Source organism: Musa acuminata, chromosome BXJ1-6 (genome assembly GCF_036884655.1).
Source record: "Musa acuminata AAA Group cultivar baxijiao chromosome BXJ1-6, Cavendish_Baxijiao_AAA, whole genome shotgun sequence".
Taxonomy (NCBI): Eukaryota; Viridiplantae; Streptophyta; class Magnoliopsida; order Zingiberales; family Musaceae; genus Musa; species Musa acuminata.
In genome coordinates, this window is record NC_088332.1 from 1,244,022 (window position 1) to 1,261,255 (window position 17,234).

A 17,234-nucleotide genomic window follows, 5' to 3' on the forward strand; every position below is an offset into this window, starting at 1 on the left:
AAGAAAAAAATTGATTATGTTCATTACTTTTTCATCCTACTCCATTCTCCTACTTTCATTATTTTCAGAATATTGAGATGGACATAAAAAGTGACACAAAAAATAAAGTAAGAGAATTATTTAAGATGACATCGACAAACCCAAAGAAAAAAATATAAATTATATTTAAAAGATATGAGATAATTAATATTTGTAGCGTAAAATCAAGGAAAGAGAAGATGTTGTTGTTTTCTACATAGCTTAATAGTAAAAAACAATTATATAGTCGACTCCAAATAATTAAAAAATTAAGATGTTTTGTATTTATTGTCGTCGAATATTATGACATACTATATAATTATTTTATAACAATATTAAATTTACAGTACAAAAATTGATCCACCAATTTAAGCTAGTAGTGACCCAAGATTTTTTTTTATTTTGTATTTTTAGCAAGTTGGAGCTTTTCAAAGTTCCATTTTGCCATCTTTGGATGGATAGATAATTCTTACTCATTTAAAGCTAATATTGTACAAGAATAAAGTTATGCCACAACATTTCATGCACTTCTACTGAGACAAGAAGAGTAACACCTCCCTCATAAGCTAAAAGGAAGCTTTCCAAGATCTTGTCTCATGTCCATTTGCTCTTCCATTACACTACAATCCATTTGCATGTCACACTTTGCAGATGACATTGCTGAATACTTTGCATTATTTTCATGCTATATTCTTCTTCTTCTTCTTCTTCTTCACCTCCTTAGGAGAATCTGATGCTTCTAACTTCTTCATAGTGCATGCTGACAAGAACACTGAAACCAACAGGAGACGCACAATTTTTTTTATCGAAGTTCAATGCTCCTTCCTGAACTGAATTCCATCGATGTCATGATATATAAAGTGCTTGAGCAACTTGTGATAGTTCTTTCAGTGTTATGGACATTAAGAATGATAATGTGAGACTTGGACAGCCTCTTATAATCAACTAACAAGGCATGTTTTTGAGGAAAGAGATTCCATAGATGACACTAGCTAGAATGTGGTTTTAGGGAATTTTGGATTGATGGTGGGGAATTTTGAGGGTGAAGATAATATTGGGTGGAGTATCAGGTGTTGTGCCAAATCAACGTCGAGTATCAGGTGTTGTGCAAAAATCAACGTCATAGTCTCAGTTGCAAATCAAATTATCTTAAAATCTTTTCTCAATGTCATTTTGTATGTGTGTGTGTGTGTGTATATATATATATATATATATATATATATATATATATATATAAAGCTCTATTCTTTTATATGAGTTGATTTTTATTGAGTTTTGAATCCATTTATTTCAGTTATAATGTTTTTGAATAGGCTCACAATATTTTGGTGGAGGTGATAAATATACTACAAAGTTATTAAAAAATATTATAACAGATAATATAAGTATTATACATGGTGAGGGTGCCAAAAACATTATAATAACAACGTAAGTCTTCTACATGGAGATTGTGCTCCTAAAAATTATACGTGATCATAATTCTGATCAAGATTATGAAAAGGTGTGAGTGCCATTTGAAAAAAAAAATAACACCAATGAAAAAAAAATATTAAAAATAATTTTTCCTTAAAAAATAGCTATTATTATTATTAGGGTGAATATCATAACTTTAGATTTTTCTTAAGTTTTTTTTTTTAATAATTATTTTACCTTTATCGACACTTGCCTCGTGCTTGGTCACCCTTGGGAGCCTCGCCAACAAACTCTTACTTGCCCATTGTGATCGATCGTAACCCTCGTTAACCACCCCCTCCTCCTCCTCGTTGTCGATCGTCTTTCTCCTATTCTCTTTCTCGTTTGTACCTCTGTGTATAAGTTGGCCCTATCGATGGCCCCACTCATTTTTCCTAGTTCCATTTTCCTAGTTAAATGAAATATATACCTTAGTGTGTGTGAGCTATCAGGCAATATCGACCATCCCATCCCCTCCGATGATCATTTGTATGTGAGAGAGTTATAATTGATCACAAGGAAGATTGACAGATCAGACAACCAAACACAAATAGAGGCACGACCAGAGATAGGACAGGAAAAAATGATCATTTAACGTGGCCAAGAGCGATATACCAAAAATTTTCGAGTTTCGGCATCGTATAAAAAAAATTATTATTATATGAATTCGTTTTTATAATAATAATAATTATTATTATTATTATTATGGGTAAATTTGTCATTTCAGGGCTTTGCAAGAACGGTTTTGAAGCCGCCACAGCACTTCACTCTTATTATTATTGCCACAGCACTTTCCACTTCTCTTGGAAGTCTCCGCAATGATATCGAGAGACCTGGTTCTCATTTCCATCTCCGCCGCCATTGGAGCCCTCGCCTCCTTGTTCGCCGCTCGCTTGCTCTCCTTCTCCTCCTCTCCCGACAACCCTAAGAGGCCGCCTTCTCCTCCTCGCCTCCCCTCCCCTCCATCGCCCAACGCCAATGGCTCCGCCTGCGGAGTCCCGCCTCGAAGCCCCTTCGACCCCGCCAAACGCGAAGGGCACGCGCTCAGTTGCTTCCTTGCTCTTCTCTTCTCTTTTAATCGAGTGATTAGGTCTTAAGGCGTTCGTCTTGGTCGGATTCCAGGTACATTAGCTGGGATGATTACTTCATGGCTATCGCCTTCCTCTCCGCCCAGCGTTCCAAAGATCCCAGCAGGCAGGTCGGTGGGATGTTATGCCCTTTTTCTATTTCGCGTGCTTTGAGGTTCTTACCATCAATGAGAAACCTATTGTGTAAATCTTCTCCTTGCTTGTTAGGGTTGCTGATTGTTCCATTAAATAACATAATATTTCCTTGCTCGGATGTCATTACTTGGCCCTTAGATTTGGAGGAAAATTGTTGATTTTGGATAAATGTAGTTTGTAGAAGATAATTTGATCTCGAAATAAATGCTTTTACTTCTTTTTGAGTGTTAAAAGAACACCAAGGATATTGACATATAACATGCAGGGGAAAAAATTGTGGAGGTGCTGGAGCATATTACGTGAACAGGATATGAATGGCTTTATGTTCTGTCAGTCAATACAAACTGTTTCAGTGTGTGTTATATGCTTTACAAGAATGATACGATCCATTAAGTTGTTAGTGTGGCTGTAATATATTCTTTCATGTTAATTCAGAACAAGGTTTTATGATCAGTTTGTGCAGCCTGAATGTCTGTTTTTTTTATTCTTTTTTTCAGATTCAATGATATTCACTGAGCCTTTTAGGTGATGCATCTGTACATTTTGAGACTTGGCCTTTAGAAATGTCTATTGCTGAATTTGCCTTACTATTTTTCTCCCTTTGTTCAAATGTCATGATCGAGAGATTAGTTCTCTTTTCGTAAGTTAAGTGGCACCACATTTGGTCTCCAAACATTCATATAAATGTTTGTATGTGCTATAAATATGGACCATACACTATTTTTGCATGTCTGAAAGGGCTTTCTAATTTTCCAAGTATGTTCTTATTCTACTCTTTTTCTTTGCAAAATAGGTGATTTGATATAATGAAGAATATCTGTGCATTATTTTGCCTTTTGGATGTATTTATACCTTTGTACACAGGGTTTTTTTGCAATTGGCTTTATTGTATCTGTTTGTTTATATTATTCTGAGCTTATATTGATGATAATGTGTAGGTTGGAGCATGCCTGGTTAGTCAAGATGATATAATCCTTGGTGAGGATAAAGTTTTGATTTGCTAATTTATTTTACTCAATCTTTTATAGCTCCAATATTCAACTCTTCAAATGGTATGTAAGTATATCATAAATAACTAAGTGAAAAAATGAATTTCTTGAATTGCTAATATTTTGATTTTATGTGGTCTAAGTGATTCTTAATGGTGCAAAGTAGCCTTGTCATATTGTAAATTAGCTGAGCAGTAATTTGCAAGTTTGTCTGATGCCCTTACCTTGCAATGTATCTTATTCTGTACTGGTTCCTCCTACGTTTATATGGAAATATAACCTAAAAAAGCCAGTCTCTACTATCTGGGCATAAGGTGTTGCTATTGGAAAATGGAGATGATAGCTTTAGATACCAGCTCTGAACTCTAGGCGCAAGGTGTTTCTAATGGAGAATGAAAATAATTGGGTTATTAAAGAATGGAAATGACTGGATTATTAAAGAACATTTATTTTTTCATTCTGTCACATATAATATACAATAATGGTTCACTTGGATCTATGGCAGTGAAAATTCCTTTTCCAATATCTGCAATGCCAAAACCATCTTGCTGCTTCTTGTGATAGGTTATTAATGGATGCTACAGTGATTGTAATGTTATTTGAAGTTCTTTATTTGTACTCATCTGGGCCTCTCTTGTGTTGCCTCATATCTCAATTGCTATTTAGATCCACATAATCGAGAAGTTATGCTTGAGCATAATTGTTTGATTTGTTTATTCATGATGGTTTTGTATTTGCAAATATGCACAGATAATTCCGGATCATTAAGGATAAACCATGAACCATTTTCGTCTCTAAGATTATTATTTTATAGTATGCCAACTTGTGAAACAAATCCTAGTTGTTTCATTAATGTACATCAAGGATTTTGACATTTAGTTAAAGCTGTGATTAATTGACATGATGTGATTGGTTTGAAACTTCCACCCAGGACATGATGACCTTTGCATGCCAATAAATAATTACAAATCTTAGTTCTATCTTGTAGTTAATCTTTGTTCAGATAACAATTGCACAATCAACGATGCTGGAATTAATAATACATTGGGAAAGATGTCAATCTGTGTCCTCATGAATCTTTATCTCTTCCATTCCAGAAAATGGCTGTAAAAGTTGTATTTTGCTATCATTGGTGCTGAAAAAATAACTAGAATTTGCAAATCCATTTCATCAGGCTCATATTGCTATGTTTGGTCCTTGCTAGCTATATGTGTAAAAACATTTAGCTAAATTTTGTTAATTTTAATTAGTTAATTAGTTGTATTAACTTATGATGAGAAACTACATGAAAGAGATTATTTTAATTCATTATCAAGCTTGTGATGCATGTTACTGAATATGATTTACCACCGTGAGTCATATATTCCTTAAGTTCATGAGATATGTAATTCTAATGTTTGTATAGTCAGGAATTGGCTACAATGGATTCCCAAGAGGTTGTTCTGATGATAAGCTTCCTTGGGCAAAGGTGATTTTCTTTTCAATATCAACTTATATTCAGTCATAGATAGGAAATCTTTGTGCTTATAGATCTTTATTTAATATATTGTTCTGTTCGCAGATGATACCTGTTTGTGTTGTTTGTTCATGTGCTTATTTTCTATTAAACTGTCATGTCAAAAGAATTTAATTTTTCTTATCAGGTGACAAGGACCTTTTAGAAAATATACATATTGCTTAAGTACAATGGTATGTCATTTCCTTGTTTTTGTTATTGCAGAAATCTATAAATGAAGATCCACTGGAGACAAAGTACCCGTAAGTATCAAGTATTATGTGGTTCAACAGGCATTTTTAATTTTCTTTTTTGCATCTAAAATCCACACTTCTGTTGCTGAAAAATATTGCCTAGTATGGTATGACTATTAAGCTCGATGTCTTTATTTATTTGATTAATATATGATTAAATGACTCATTGGATACATGATGATTTTTGATATATAGGATAGCTTATGAGCTATAGTTTGCATACTAGTCATTTGTTAGTTGCAAAGTAGGTCATAGGGATTCTTGCATTGCGAAGTATTTAAATTATGTGACTCTCTGTTCTACAATTTTCTTTTTTCTTTAAATGCTAGTCAGTTATTAGGGATTCTCTCTCTTTTCCTTTTGTGTAGGATTCTGGTAAGGTAATAAGGTGATTTGGACTCCCTATTGTCTTCTTATATCAGGACTTGATGTGCAAATTACTATTCTCATATGTTCTCTGGTTGACTTTGTTAGTTGTCAAAATATATTATGTTTTAGGTGGATACTTTAGAATGATTGAACAATAAGTGAACATTTCATGACCTCTCATTTCATTCTTGTGCAGTTACGTTGTTCATGCAGAAGTTAATGCTATTTTAAACACAAACCATGCCTCTGCTGCTGGACAGGTCAATATTTATCATTATTACTGATAAGAAATGTTATGGATAGTTTTAAAATTTATATCTGACTGCCTATCTTGGCACCTGATTTTTTAAAATATTATTGATTTGTTGATGTTGAATTTTTAGGACGTTATTTGTCAGCTGGATGATTGTAGAAGTTGTAACCTGGAGTCAATAACAATGCAGTACATATTCCAAGACAAGCATGATTTTTAAAGATGAATTAATGTTTGATATCTTTTAAGCCTTAAGCACCCTGGTGATGTTCATTTTGACCGAATTAATTTGGCATGCTTGAAAGTTAAATGAGATAACAATGATGGTTGTATGAACTCAACCTGCATTTATCTCTTTGGTGGGCTTTGTTATTAGCCAAAGTGGCTATACGTTCAAATAATATATACTTAGCTTTACTAATTCTTTTATTAATTGTTATTGCCTCTGGAAAATGGATTATATAGCTGTTGGTGTTCTTTACAGGTTACTAATTAGAAGCTTTTATGCCTTCATTGTGATATAACATAATTGGCACAGTATTTTAACCTTCAAGAACATAATTTCATCACATCTTGGACACTAATTATTTAGAAAAGGCAGATGTTATGAGGACTTCCGGTCTAATGTGACTGATACCTGTTACACACCCTTGACCAAGTATGCAACAAAAACGAAAGAAGTGATAGAAGTTAGAGGCCACAGTCGGAGGAAAAAGGTGCTTTTAAAAGTCAAACAATAGCAGTAAGTTCTTCAAGTAATCATGGGTGCCAAATTGTTCATTAAGTGAAAATAGTGATGGCTATAACTACAGCAGGTGGCAGGTGATGAGCTGAAAAGGGCTCAAGGAATTATAAGATCACCTCCTCTTTGCATGTAGTAGGGTTTGCATCCAGTTCAGGTGATTTCAGAATTAGTTTGAGGGTTTCTTTAATTGAGAAAGATCTTGTTAATTAATGAGGAGGCATGACAGAAAGAAATAAATTCAAATTAAACATTAGAACACAAAATTCAGATGATGGAACTACGAAGCATCTTATCTGCTATCAAATTAACCAGAACAATATACAGAAGGAGTTTGCAAGCAACTTAAGTGTTGGAAGCGAGACTGTTGTGCATTTCTGGACTGGTCTTTCATTAATGAGGGTATAGATGACATGATAATCCCTGATCTGTGAGGTAAGAATGGATGACACAGGAGAATCATTTTGTATGTGCAAAGGTGTCAAAAGGAATCGTCTAATTAACATAAGACAGTGATATGTCACTTTGTATATAATGGATTGCTTTTAACTGATCTGACTTATATATTGTTGGTTATAAGATGTATTTCTTTGCTCTTTTTTGTCTTTTGAGAAGATAGGAAGCTTTATGACCATATGCTTGTCATTTTGGCCTGAAGTTCTTTTGACATTATCCGAAGCCAATTTAGCATGCATAATTTGAGCTTTCCTTGATGTTGTTATGATTGTGACTTTATATACAATACTTAAAATATGGGCAAAAGCTGCAAGAATTACTGATAAACGTCGTTTGAAAGGAAGGGTTGAAGTATTCTGCTTATAGGATCTTCATTGATGCATGATATTTTTTCGCTCAATGGCTATAGCATGCCATAATGTAGTAGCAGTTACATGTAATCTTAAATCTTAAACTAAATTGGTAATAACTTTTGTTGCAATTTAGAGGTGCTAGGTAGTGATTTTCTGTCTCTCCGTAAGAAGAGTAAGAAACCTTATACTTTGGTTTCAATTTATTCCGCTACAGTTTTGTGGGTAAATCTAGACAGAGAATTGACATCTGGTGACTTTTGCAGAAATTGTATGTTACAATGTTCCCATGCAATGAATGTGCCAAGATTATTATCCAGGTATGTTTTCTGCAATAACTGGTGTCTCTACTGATTTCTCATGCATTTTCCCTGGTCTTCTGAATAAATGTAGTAGATTAGTGATTGTCATATTACTTGTTTTGTTTAGACATTTTGTAGATTCAATTATTCAAACATTAAAGAGTTCATTATACCCAAGGATTATTTGGCTACATAGTTGATGCTTTTCGTTTGGAAACTGATCGACCTGCTCGTCATCTTAGTGTTGACATTCAGAAAATTCAAAAGTGATGCATTCAGAATAAATATGAGAAGAGTGTGAAAGTTAGTCAGAGAATGATTTATCAAAATTATTTGTGAACCCCATCAGGATTTTCTCTTGAAATTTATGAGTGCATTAAATTATTGCATACAGTGCATGCATCGAAGAACAAACATGAGTTATTATGAATTTCTATCTTTCACATCTTATATAAGCAAGACATAAGCAAATCATGCTGAAAGCCACCTATTGCTCCACATCACAAGCAATTAGTTTGGTTTCTGATATAAATTGTCGTGGAATTGATAAAATTGACAGACTAAGAACATGAGTGGCCTTAAATGTGTACTATTTCATTCTTATTCCCCATCATCATGGCACTTTGCTTCTTCTATACATGACTGTGATACTCAATAACATGACTATGATACTCATTGTTATTTTTATCATGATGGTGCTGCCATATCAAGATGCCTCTGTTGATGAGTTTGTTAATATTTACTGAACCTGTCTGTTCTTAGGCAATAAGATGAAAGACCTCTAGATGTAGAACAAGAGATTTTAGCCAATTGGGTTTCACATTAGGATCACATCATTTCTTTGGTAGATGGGTTGAGAAGGCTATTTTAGGCTACACTAACGAGGAACAGCATGGAATGGGCTTCACTTTAGGGGCTTCTTATCAAATGCTTACCTTAAGAAAAAGACTTGAATTGTTATTTTTTGAGTTCTAGTAGAGTTGTTATTCGAGTAGACTAAAGATTATCAACTCATCGGATATTTTTACATAAGAAAAATAGGGAATGTAGTAGCGAGTGCAGAGTAGTTGCCAAGGGTGACATAAATTTTCTTCCAGCTTCTCTCTATCAATGTTAATTTAGCTATAGATCATTAATTATAATCTAAAAGGCCCATAGAATTTTAATGCAATGTTATCAATTGCTATCGACAGGATGTCAACCCTTAAAAGGCACCAACAAATTTATCAATTTTCCTTGGACTTCAGGATTCACTTGTAGTTATGTAATTTTCTTTTGTAAAAGTTGAGAGAAGCTTATCTTTCTTTTAGTTTGAAGATTAGAGAAGGATTTATCTTAAAAATGAAAAGCGAATGACACGATGAGATTGAATTCCCAATTTCCATGACTAGAGAGACAAAAGTATCCTGAATCCTTTGACCACGTCTACATTTGGCACCAACTGGATCTCCACATATTTTAAGTAAATACATTTGCATGACCACCACAAGGTTGTGATCATTCATCAATTAATGTATGATGTTCGATTCCTTTTTCTTCCCTATTTAAAAGTGGTTTATAATAAACCAAACAAGCAAACTAAGTGAATAAGTATAGATATAAATGCAAATATAATAAGTATTGATATAAGAGCATATCTAATAAGTATAGATGAAAATGAATCAAAGCTATCCGAACATGTATTTCGTAATACAGAATTGAGAATGATAAGCCCAAGGTAAGGACTTGATACCCTTATATCTGTTTAGATGGTGAAACATTTCAAAAGAAAAAATTGATCCAGGGGAGGAGGAGCTTTTTTGTCTGGAAACTCGATTTGTTACTTCAAGTAGAGTTTGCCTTTTGTGTATTTGTTAGCAGTCTGTCAGGAGTTCAACTATGTCTGATGTATGTTCGGTTTTCTAGGTCATTACTTGATTCTGATGATGCTTAGTTCTTGCAGTCTGGTGTCTCTGAGGTCATCTATTATGTGGATAAAAGGATTGGCAATTCTGATGCTGCATATATTGCCTCTCACAAGTTGCTTTTTATGGCTGGTGTCAAGGTACTACTTGTGGTTGACTTATATGTAAAAATGTGATTGTTATCTGATGTAGGCTTAATCTCCTCTATTGTATTTGTAGGTTAGGAAGCACCAACCACAAATGACACAGATTTTAGTCAAGTTTCAAGAGCCTTAGTTGACTTTAAATACAGAGTTTCTTAATTACCATTGCAAGATACATATTCTCCAGGAAGCACATTTGGCTTTGATGCAGCAGCCATTCCTCGCTTGATGTGCTCGAGACTTGCTGCTAAACGAGAGTCATTTGTGATGTTGCATTTCAGAACATAACATATAAATGCTGGCTATCCTCCATAACAAACTAATTTCTTGGACACTTACGGGTACTGTAGCTTTTTTTTTGTTGCTCTTGTTCGTTTTAGAACTCATGCTGAATTCAAGTGCTAAAGTATTTCTGATATAATATTGCATCTTGAAGGGTGTCGAGAAAGCTGCGTGGTAAAATTTTACCCCTAAGGCCTATTTCAGGTGTCAGGTGCCGTGCCGTGCCGCCTTGCGTCGGGTGGGTAAGTATTTTGGGTTTCGAGTGTTAAAAAAACGATGCCTCGAGTTGCAGAAAGAAACTTTTACTGATCAAATGCAAAAGGGTACACTATGGAGGGTTGGGTCTCTATAGTATCTCAAAATGAGACTTCGATCAGACAGGCTTGAGGGCCATCGCCTGAGAATGCACAACCTTCATCATTATCATCTTCTTCTTCCTCAGGGGGCCAGAGGTCTATTAGCTCCAATCTGGACTGGGACCTCTGTGTTGGCTCCTAAGGAATTTGGATGAACCAGCTCTATTATATCTCTTCATTGCTTAGTGATCCCATTCCTACAATAGTAAATTAAATATTGGGAAAAGGTGATTCGGGAGAAAGAAATTCAAATTGTACTTGGAGAAGCTAGGTTGAGGCTATTTACTTGGGGTTCAAGTAGGGGGAGGGTTATATGCAGGATGTTTCGTTCGACCAATTAAGACTAAACCCCTTGTCTCGACCTGTGCCTTTGAAGATAAAACGTTCCTTCTAACCTTTGTTGCTAGTTGAGGCACTCCTCGTCTTGAACCCTCCCAAGTAGCAAGACAGTGGTCACTTGGTCCTTTGCACAGAAGAAAGCAAGCGAAGAAAAGCTTGCAAGTTGAGGTTATGTCGGTACATCAACATTCCACGATGAACACTATGAGGTAACACCATAAGTTAGGCATCATTTGGAAGGGTGAGTGAGATCCAAATGATGCACACCAGTGGTTAGAGGGGGGAATTGAACTCCAACGTTCAACACATCCAAAGACAAACAAAATAATCTAAACATCGGGTTATAGGGACGTTGGTTTAATCGGGTTATAGGCCCCTACATCTCAAATTTAATCAGAATAAAGTATAAGTAGTCTAAATGCCCTATGGTCAAAACAAAGTCCTAATCATAGGAACTCTTTATAATCTCTATATCTATCTCAAAAGACTCTCGAGTTCAACGGAACCAACCCCATTTATTAATGGACTGGGTACGAATACATAGTTATGGGGTGAGGAATGCTCTACCTATTTAACTCATATTTACGTGAATAATATAAAATGTCTTTCCTATGGATACCCATACCTACGAGTATATAATTAATATTCTTACCGCATGACTCAAAAAAAAAATTGATTACTAAGTTATCCCCTGAATATTTCACCTCTTTTTACCCAATATAAAATTTTATTTTTGATTTAATAATCGATGTCAGACACTTTTTATTATTTTCATCTATCATCTCCACACTAACTTAACGTCCAAAGAATCGAGTCAGAAAATCCATGTCGATTTGACTTGACTAGAACATCACCAATTTTTCTCCTGACACCAACTAAGATATCTAGATGGAATTAAGTTGTAGCTCACATAAAATGCTTGCAAATTCTTAAAACGGGAGACGCAGATCAGCCTGGCTGTTAAAGATAATAAAACAAATATATTCTCTTCATTTCATGCATATCGATGACGAAGACAAAAGGATTAGAAACCTATAACACACATTATCTTTTGAACTATAATAATTGACAGGCAAATCAGCTTAAAAATATTCATGGATTAGGGAGAGAAGGTTCATAGAATCACCAGATCCCGAAGACATTGCCCAACGAACTAACTCCCAGAATGGAAGGGAAAAGCAAGTTAACAGTAGAGCTTAAAACATTCTTGATCTGATGCCCCAATTTAAATTCATAGAACATAATATCTTATTCAAAAAAACCGAGGCAATTTTGTATAAAAGTCAACAATAACCAGCAATTTTCAGCAACCACAATATGAAACAATGTGCTTCAGATTAGGACAACCCATCTTCTGTTACCTTAATGATGCTGCAACACTGGGAATACCAGAACAAAGTATCAAATGTTCTGCATGTTAATCTTCAGATAAAAGACTGCAACACAATGTCTTACTAGCTATACACAACATCATATTGAAGGTATGTTAACAGCGCCTTCTTTTTCACTTCCTGACATCTCTGTAACGACGGTTATTTCCAAATTGATGTTCACAATCAAACACAAGCATGATCATGAGATTGGGGGAGATAGTGATGCCTTCAAGCTACCTGGGGAAAAGGCAACTCACTTGGGCCACCACCATAATCCTCGCCTTCCACTATCATCCACTCCAGCTTAGGGCCCTGAATAACAATAAAATGAGATGGACATTTTTTGTGTGGCGTGTTGGAGAAAAATCATTTACCGAGAAACAATTTCTGGAACCAATAATTAATAGATGCTTCTACTGACAGACTCTCAGCGATATGAACTTTGATAATTTGCTTCGACAAATGTAACCATCCATTGGCAGCAAAGGTTAACACTAACAAATCCAAAATCATATGATTGATGAAGTCACACCAACACATTCAATTACCTGAACTTGGTTCTTCTTCTTTGATAGGCGCTTATAACTTTGAAAATAGAGTTAAAAACAGCTTTGATATTTGAAGGCTTCTGCTACATATAAAGAAAAAACAAGACTTCCAGATCACTTAACTAATTCTGTCTAAATGACCATAATTTTTCATCAATAGAGGCAGTTCCACATATATACTTTCTTAATTGCTAACTGGAAACACTTTGTTCCTTCATCTAATTTTCTCTGGTGACAAACAAATTTAACAAAATCTGTTGCATAATTCACCATTTACTGTATGACTGCATTTCTTTTTACAAAACCTAAGAACAGTAATTACTTCATCACCCACCTCTTTTTACAAAGTGTAATATCATTTTTCATATTCTCACCAAGTTGAAGTGGGCATTGTGAGTGTTGACAAACACTAATGCTTTAAATGCCTTCTCTTACATCAAGATAGAATAATCAATATTTGTTGGCATAATATATTATACAATAAGCCCTTCTAAGTAAAGAATGTTAATGATGCAACCTTTTAGCTCACATAATACAATCTGAAAAAAGTTGCTTGACCAATCCTGCCCCTGATTTCTGAAGGAGAATAAGAATGAAGGAAATGGTCAACCAAGCAACACAGACTAATTCAAATCTAAAGGAACAAAAACTGTATCCATAGAACTAAAAGATTCAAGTAGGACGACTTCTGTCCTTAAGTTTTCAACTATATGAAAATGATTTGCTTGGTGAAGATATATGGTATGGAAATGACACCACATTTGGTTATGCCATATCAACATTACCATATTAGTCAAAGAAGAAAATGTCTGAAAATTATAAAAATTCAAATAAAGGAAAAAAATCTGAAAAGCCACAAGGAAAATTTGGTTTGCAGATCTTTCTTTCCCTTAATTTATTATATGTCAACAGAAACTCAGCAAAGACATCAATATAACCATGGTATAGGAAACAGAAGGGGGTAATGCCTTTAATTTTAGGTTTCTATATCCACATACCTTTCCCTGACGAATAATTGTTGGATATTTTCCTGTCATATCAACCACAGTGGATGGATCAGCAACTCTAACACCACCATCAACAACAAAATCAAGTCCCTGGAAAATGTCAAACAACAAAAGATCGGGTTGAACACTAAAATGTTAAAAAGGCAAATGTATCATTTGATGAACAAAAACTAACTAAATATATGATAGAAGGATTCTCAAAATACAGAAGAACCAGAATTACTACCTTTGTTCCTTCTAGGCTTTTGCATATGTCTACTGTGATTAAAGGCCTTATTATTAGTCTTGTCTCTTGATCAAATTTGTCTGGTTCTATAGCAGTCTTTTAACTGTTAAAGTCTCCATCGAATGACTAAAGTAGATTTGTGCTATTAGGGATCACCTAGAGCGGAAATCCTGATGATATATGTGAAGTTTCAAAACAAGGCAGATAGCAGGACCCAGAGGGTGAGGTGATGAATAGGAAGATTGCCTTTTGCAAATGATCTAAGCTCATGCAACTGAATTAACTGAGCTATTTGGATGACTTAGGCACAAATAGATCACAGTAAAAAATGTACTACATAAAATGAGATACAACCCAAGAACTTATGGTTCAACTACCAAGAAGATATGTATAATTTCAGAGAATTAAAGAATTCACACATGCGTCAATGATATCATTATCATCACTTAAAAATGTCAGTTTCAATAAATTTATTTTATGTGATGGAGGAAGAGAGAGAGCCTTATTCATCAAAATCAAACAATAAGTGAAAACAGGGAACATACCTCTGGCTCATAAGTATCTGCAATTATGACAGGATCTAGCATCCACTGATCTTCTGAAGGCCACTTCACACTAAGTTCAGCATGATAGTGCAGTCGTTTGATTATTAAAAGAAATGTGTGTGAGAGAAAGAGATCAAATCTGTCTTTTAGCTTAATAATTCAAACCAACCTCGTGGAAACCAGAGGTTCATCAAGATTTTGCAATATGGCCTGACAGATAGAATCATTTGGCATGCGAACACCGACGTGCTTTCTTGACTCATATCTAGCTGTCCGTCCAGATTTTATGCACTGTTTTGGTAATTCTTTGGTTGCAGGAAGAATAAAAGTATACTGTTCAACAAGAACTGCTATCAGTTAACCACATCTCAGGATGAAAGAAATTTTCAATTTCAAAGAACTGCAAGATTATCTTCCTTACAGGCCCAGGCAAACAGTGCTTAACAGTTCTGAATATGTTTGTTTGTCCACGTCCATCACCACGAGGAAAACCAACTGTGTACTTATCTATGTCTTGAAACGAGTGACACAAGATACTGAGAGGCTGCATAAATACATTGAATCAATCAGAACTAATGCAGAATATAGCCAAAAAAGGTAATAATATGTTCTGCAATAAATAACCACAAAGAAACTAAAATTTAAACAATATATTTTGCATTATCAGCTAGAAAACAAAATTATATATTGTTGACAAAGTGGGAAGTTTGGTCTAGTACTAAGCTTCATGAACAATGGTATCCAATCTTCCAAACTGTAACTCTTGCCTTCTTGTTTTCTATATCTTTGATTCTGCATGTGTAAGAAAAGAATTTGTCAAACAAGTTTGCGTGACATACAAGTCTAACAGAAATAATCATCGTAAAGAAAATATATTTACAAATATGACAGAAAAGAAACATGGACACTACCTTCGGAGGCGTTCGATGGATGAATAGCTTCTCAAATCACAAACAATGGCATACCTGAAAAGATTTAATTATTCTGGTTTCAATAGCATGATGCAATGGAGATTTGCTAAGACCGTAGAAAGCTTTGAATAAGCATCATATTGTTTCCATAGCACACTCTTTTTTAAGAAGACATAGGAATTCCTATGGTCCATTAATTACTGGTGAAAGCTCACAATTGATATCGCTTTCATATGCTGATGTAGTCATCAGTAGTAGATTTGAATAAAGTTTCCAATACCTCCAAAGGGAAGTTTCCAATTAATTAATGTGTTGGGCTGGATAAGATATGAATGGCTCTATTACCATCCTGCATACCGTCCAAACACTTAAAGTGGTCAGATGAAACATGATCAATGATTTCATATTATTAACAACGAGGGCGATGTTATTCCTGTAGACCACAAAACGAGAAGTTACTTTTCACAACTTCATCTTCCGAATCATCAATACGGTACAATCAATAACGAAACTGCAATCTGTATTTCCAAGCGTCAAGTTCAAAACAGGGCAAACGTAATAGGCCGCAGAATTGTAGAGAGGAAATTAAACGAAGAGGAGTGACGGCATACACAGTATCAGTAGGAATCACACCGACGGCCCCTTCCTTGATAAGCTCGATGACGGGCTCCAGCCTCCAAGTCTCGGACCCCAAGGGGTCCATCTCCACGTACACCATCGCTTCCGATTTCTTTTGGATTTGTCGACCAAGAACCAAAGGAGAGAGTTAGATTCCAAGTATGTTCGCAACAGAACCTAAACCACAATCGGATCGAAGTTGATGAGGGAGAATTGAAGGGTGGGGGGGAGGGACCGACCTTGAAGAAGCGAGGAGCGGAGTACTTCAAGCGCTTGGGGTTCCGCTTCATGAGGGCGCGGACGGGGAGATGCCGCGGGAGGAACGACGAGGGGGGCTGCGAGGGCAGGGGAAGGCCCGCGACGGAGCGGCGGAAGGTGAGGGATGGAGCGGCGGCCAAGAAGGCGGAGGCGATCGCCTCGAATGGCATACTCTCAAGTCGCAGCTCGAGAGAGCGAGAGCGAGAGAGAGAACATACGGATATTATTTTCCCCTCTTCCCTCCACCAGCTGCACCTTTGGGTCCGGTAAACCAAACCGGTTGCAACGGACCATCCCCAAACTACTTGAGTCCCACTCGTCCCACGACGAGAGACCATCAAGGAGCATCAAGGGCAGTTGGCCAGCTGCGGCCCCACCGGTAGCGACCACTTAGGGCCACGCCTGATCCCCAACGTACCCCGTACCACGCATAGTCTTATGAGTGGCCATCTTCAGCGCCACGTGTGACGAGCTCAGGACGTTGAAGCAAGCCACGTTTCACTCATCGGACCACGTTTCACTAGACGCAGGTGCCCGAAAGAAATCAGAACAGCTATAAAAGAAGAGCTACAAATCAAGTTGAAAAACTAACAAACGGCTAGAATTAAGAGCAACAGATAAATAATGATACCAACTTCATAATTTAATCAAGAGAGAACTAACCTGATTCACAGCATCAGGAGCTTCCATTGTGATAAATGAAACACTCATCGTATCTTCGAAGAACTGGTGCATAAGCTGCGTTTCTGCCTTCTACAGTCATCACTAGTATACATTACTTGAGAATCAAAACCCGTAAATGAAAGCAAGCCCGCCGAACA

General features: G+C 35.9%; 2 protein-coding genes across 3 annotated transcripts; one reads left to right on the top strand and one right to left on the bottom strand.

The window, feature by feature from the left end:
* Positions 1-2,261: 2,261 nt before the first annotated feature.
* LOC135675535 (uncharacterized) lies at positions 2,262-10,378 on the top strand. 2 transcript variants are annotated; one of them, XM_065185791.1, is made up of 9 exons: positions 2,262-2,506; positions 2,593-2,668; positions 3,632-3,671; positions 5,092-5,150; positions 5,403-5,440; positions 5,997-6,060; positions 7,868-7,921; positions 9,846-9,947; positions 10,027-10,378. In XM_065185791.1, the coding sequence occupies exons 1-9, from the start codon at positions 2,289-2,291 to the stop codon at positions 10,081-10,083; spliced, it is 708 nt and encodes a 235-aa protein (XP_065041863.1). In that variant the 5' UTR covers positions 2,262-2,288; the 3' UTR covers positions 10,084-10,378. The 2 variants fall into 2 exon arrangements, with proteins under 2 accessions (XP_065041863.1, XP_065041864.1); XM_065185792.1 differs by lacking the exons at positions 7,868-7,921; positions 9,846-9,947; positions 10,027-10,378 and adding an exon at positions 6,184-7,859.
* Positions 10,379-12,245: 1,867 nt separating this feature from the next.
* LOC135582910 (uncharacterized) lies at positions 12,246-17,216 on the bottom strand. The gene is made up of 10 exons (XM_065185797.1): positions 17,077-17,216; positions 16,395-16,933; positions 16,149-16,267; positions 15,538-15,591; positions 15,394-15,418; positions 15,048-15,170; positions 14,796-14,959; positions 14,627-14,696; positions 13,847-13,945; positions 12,246-12,612 (listed from the first exon to the last, which is right to left on the bottom strand). Exons 2-10 carry the CDS (start codon positions 16,749-16,751, stop codon positions 12,529-12,531), a joined length of 1,095 nt encoding a protein of 364 aa, XP_065041869.1. The 5' UTR covers positions 16,752-16,933; positions 17,077-17,216; the 3' UTR covers positions 12,246-12,528.
* Between the last annotated feature and the right edge of the window lie 18 nt (positions 17,217-17,234).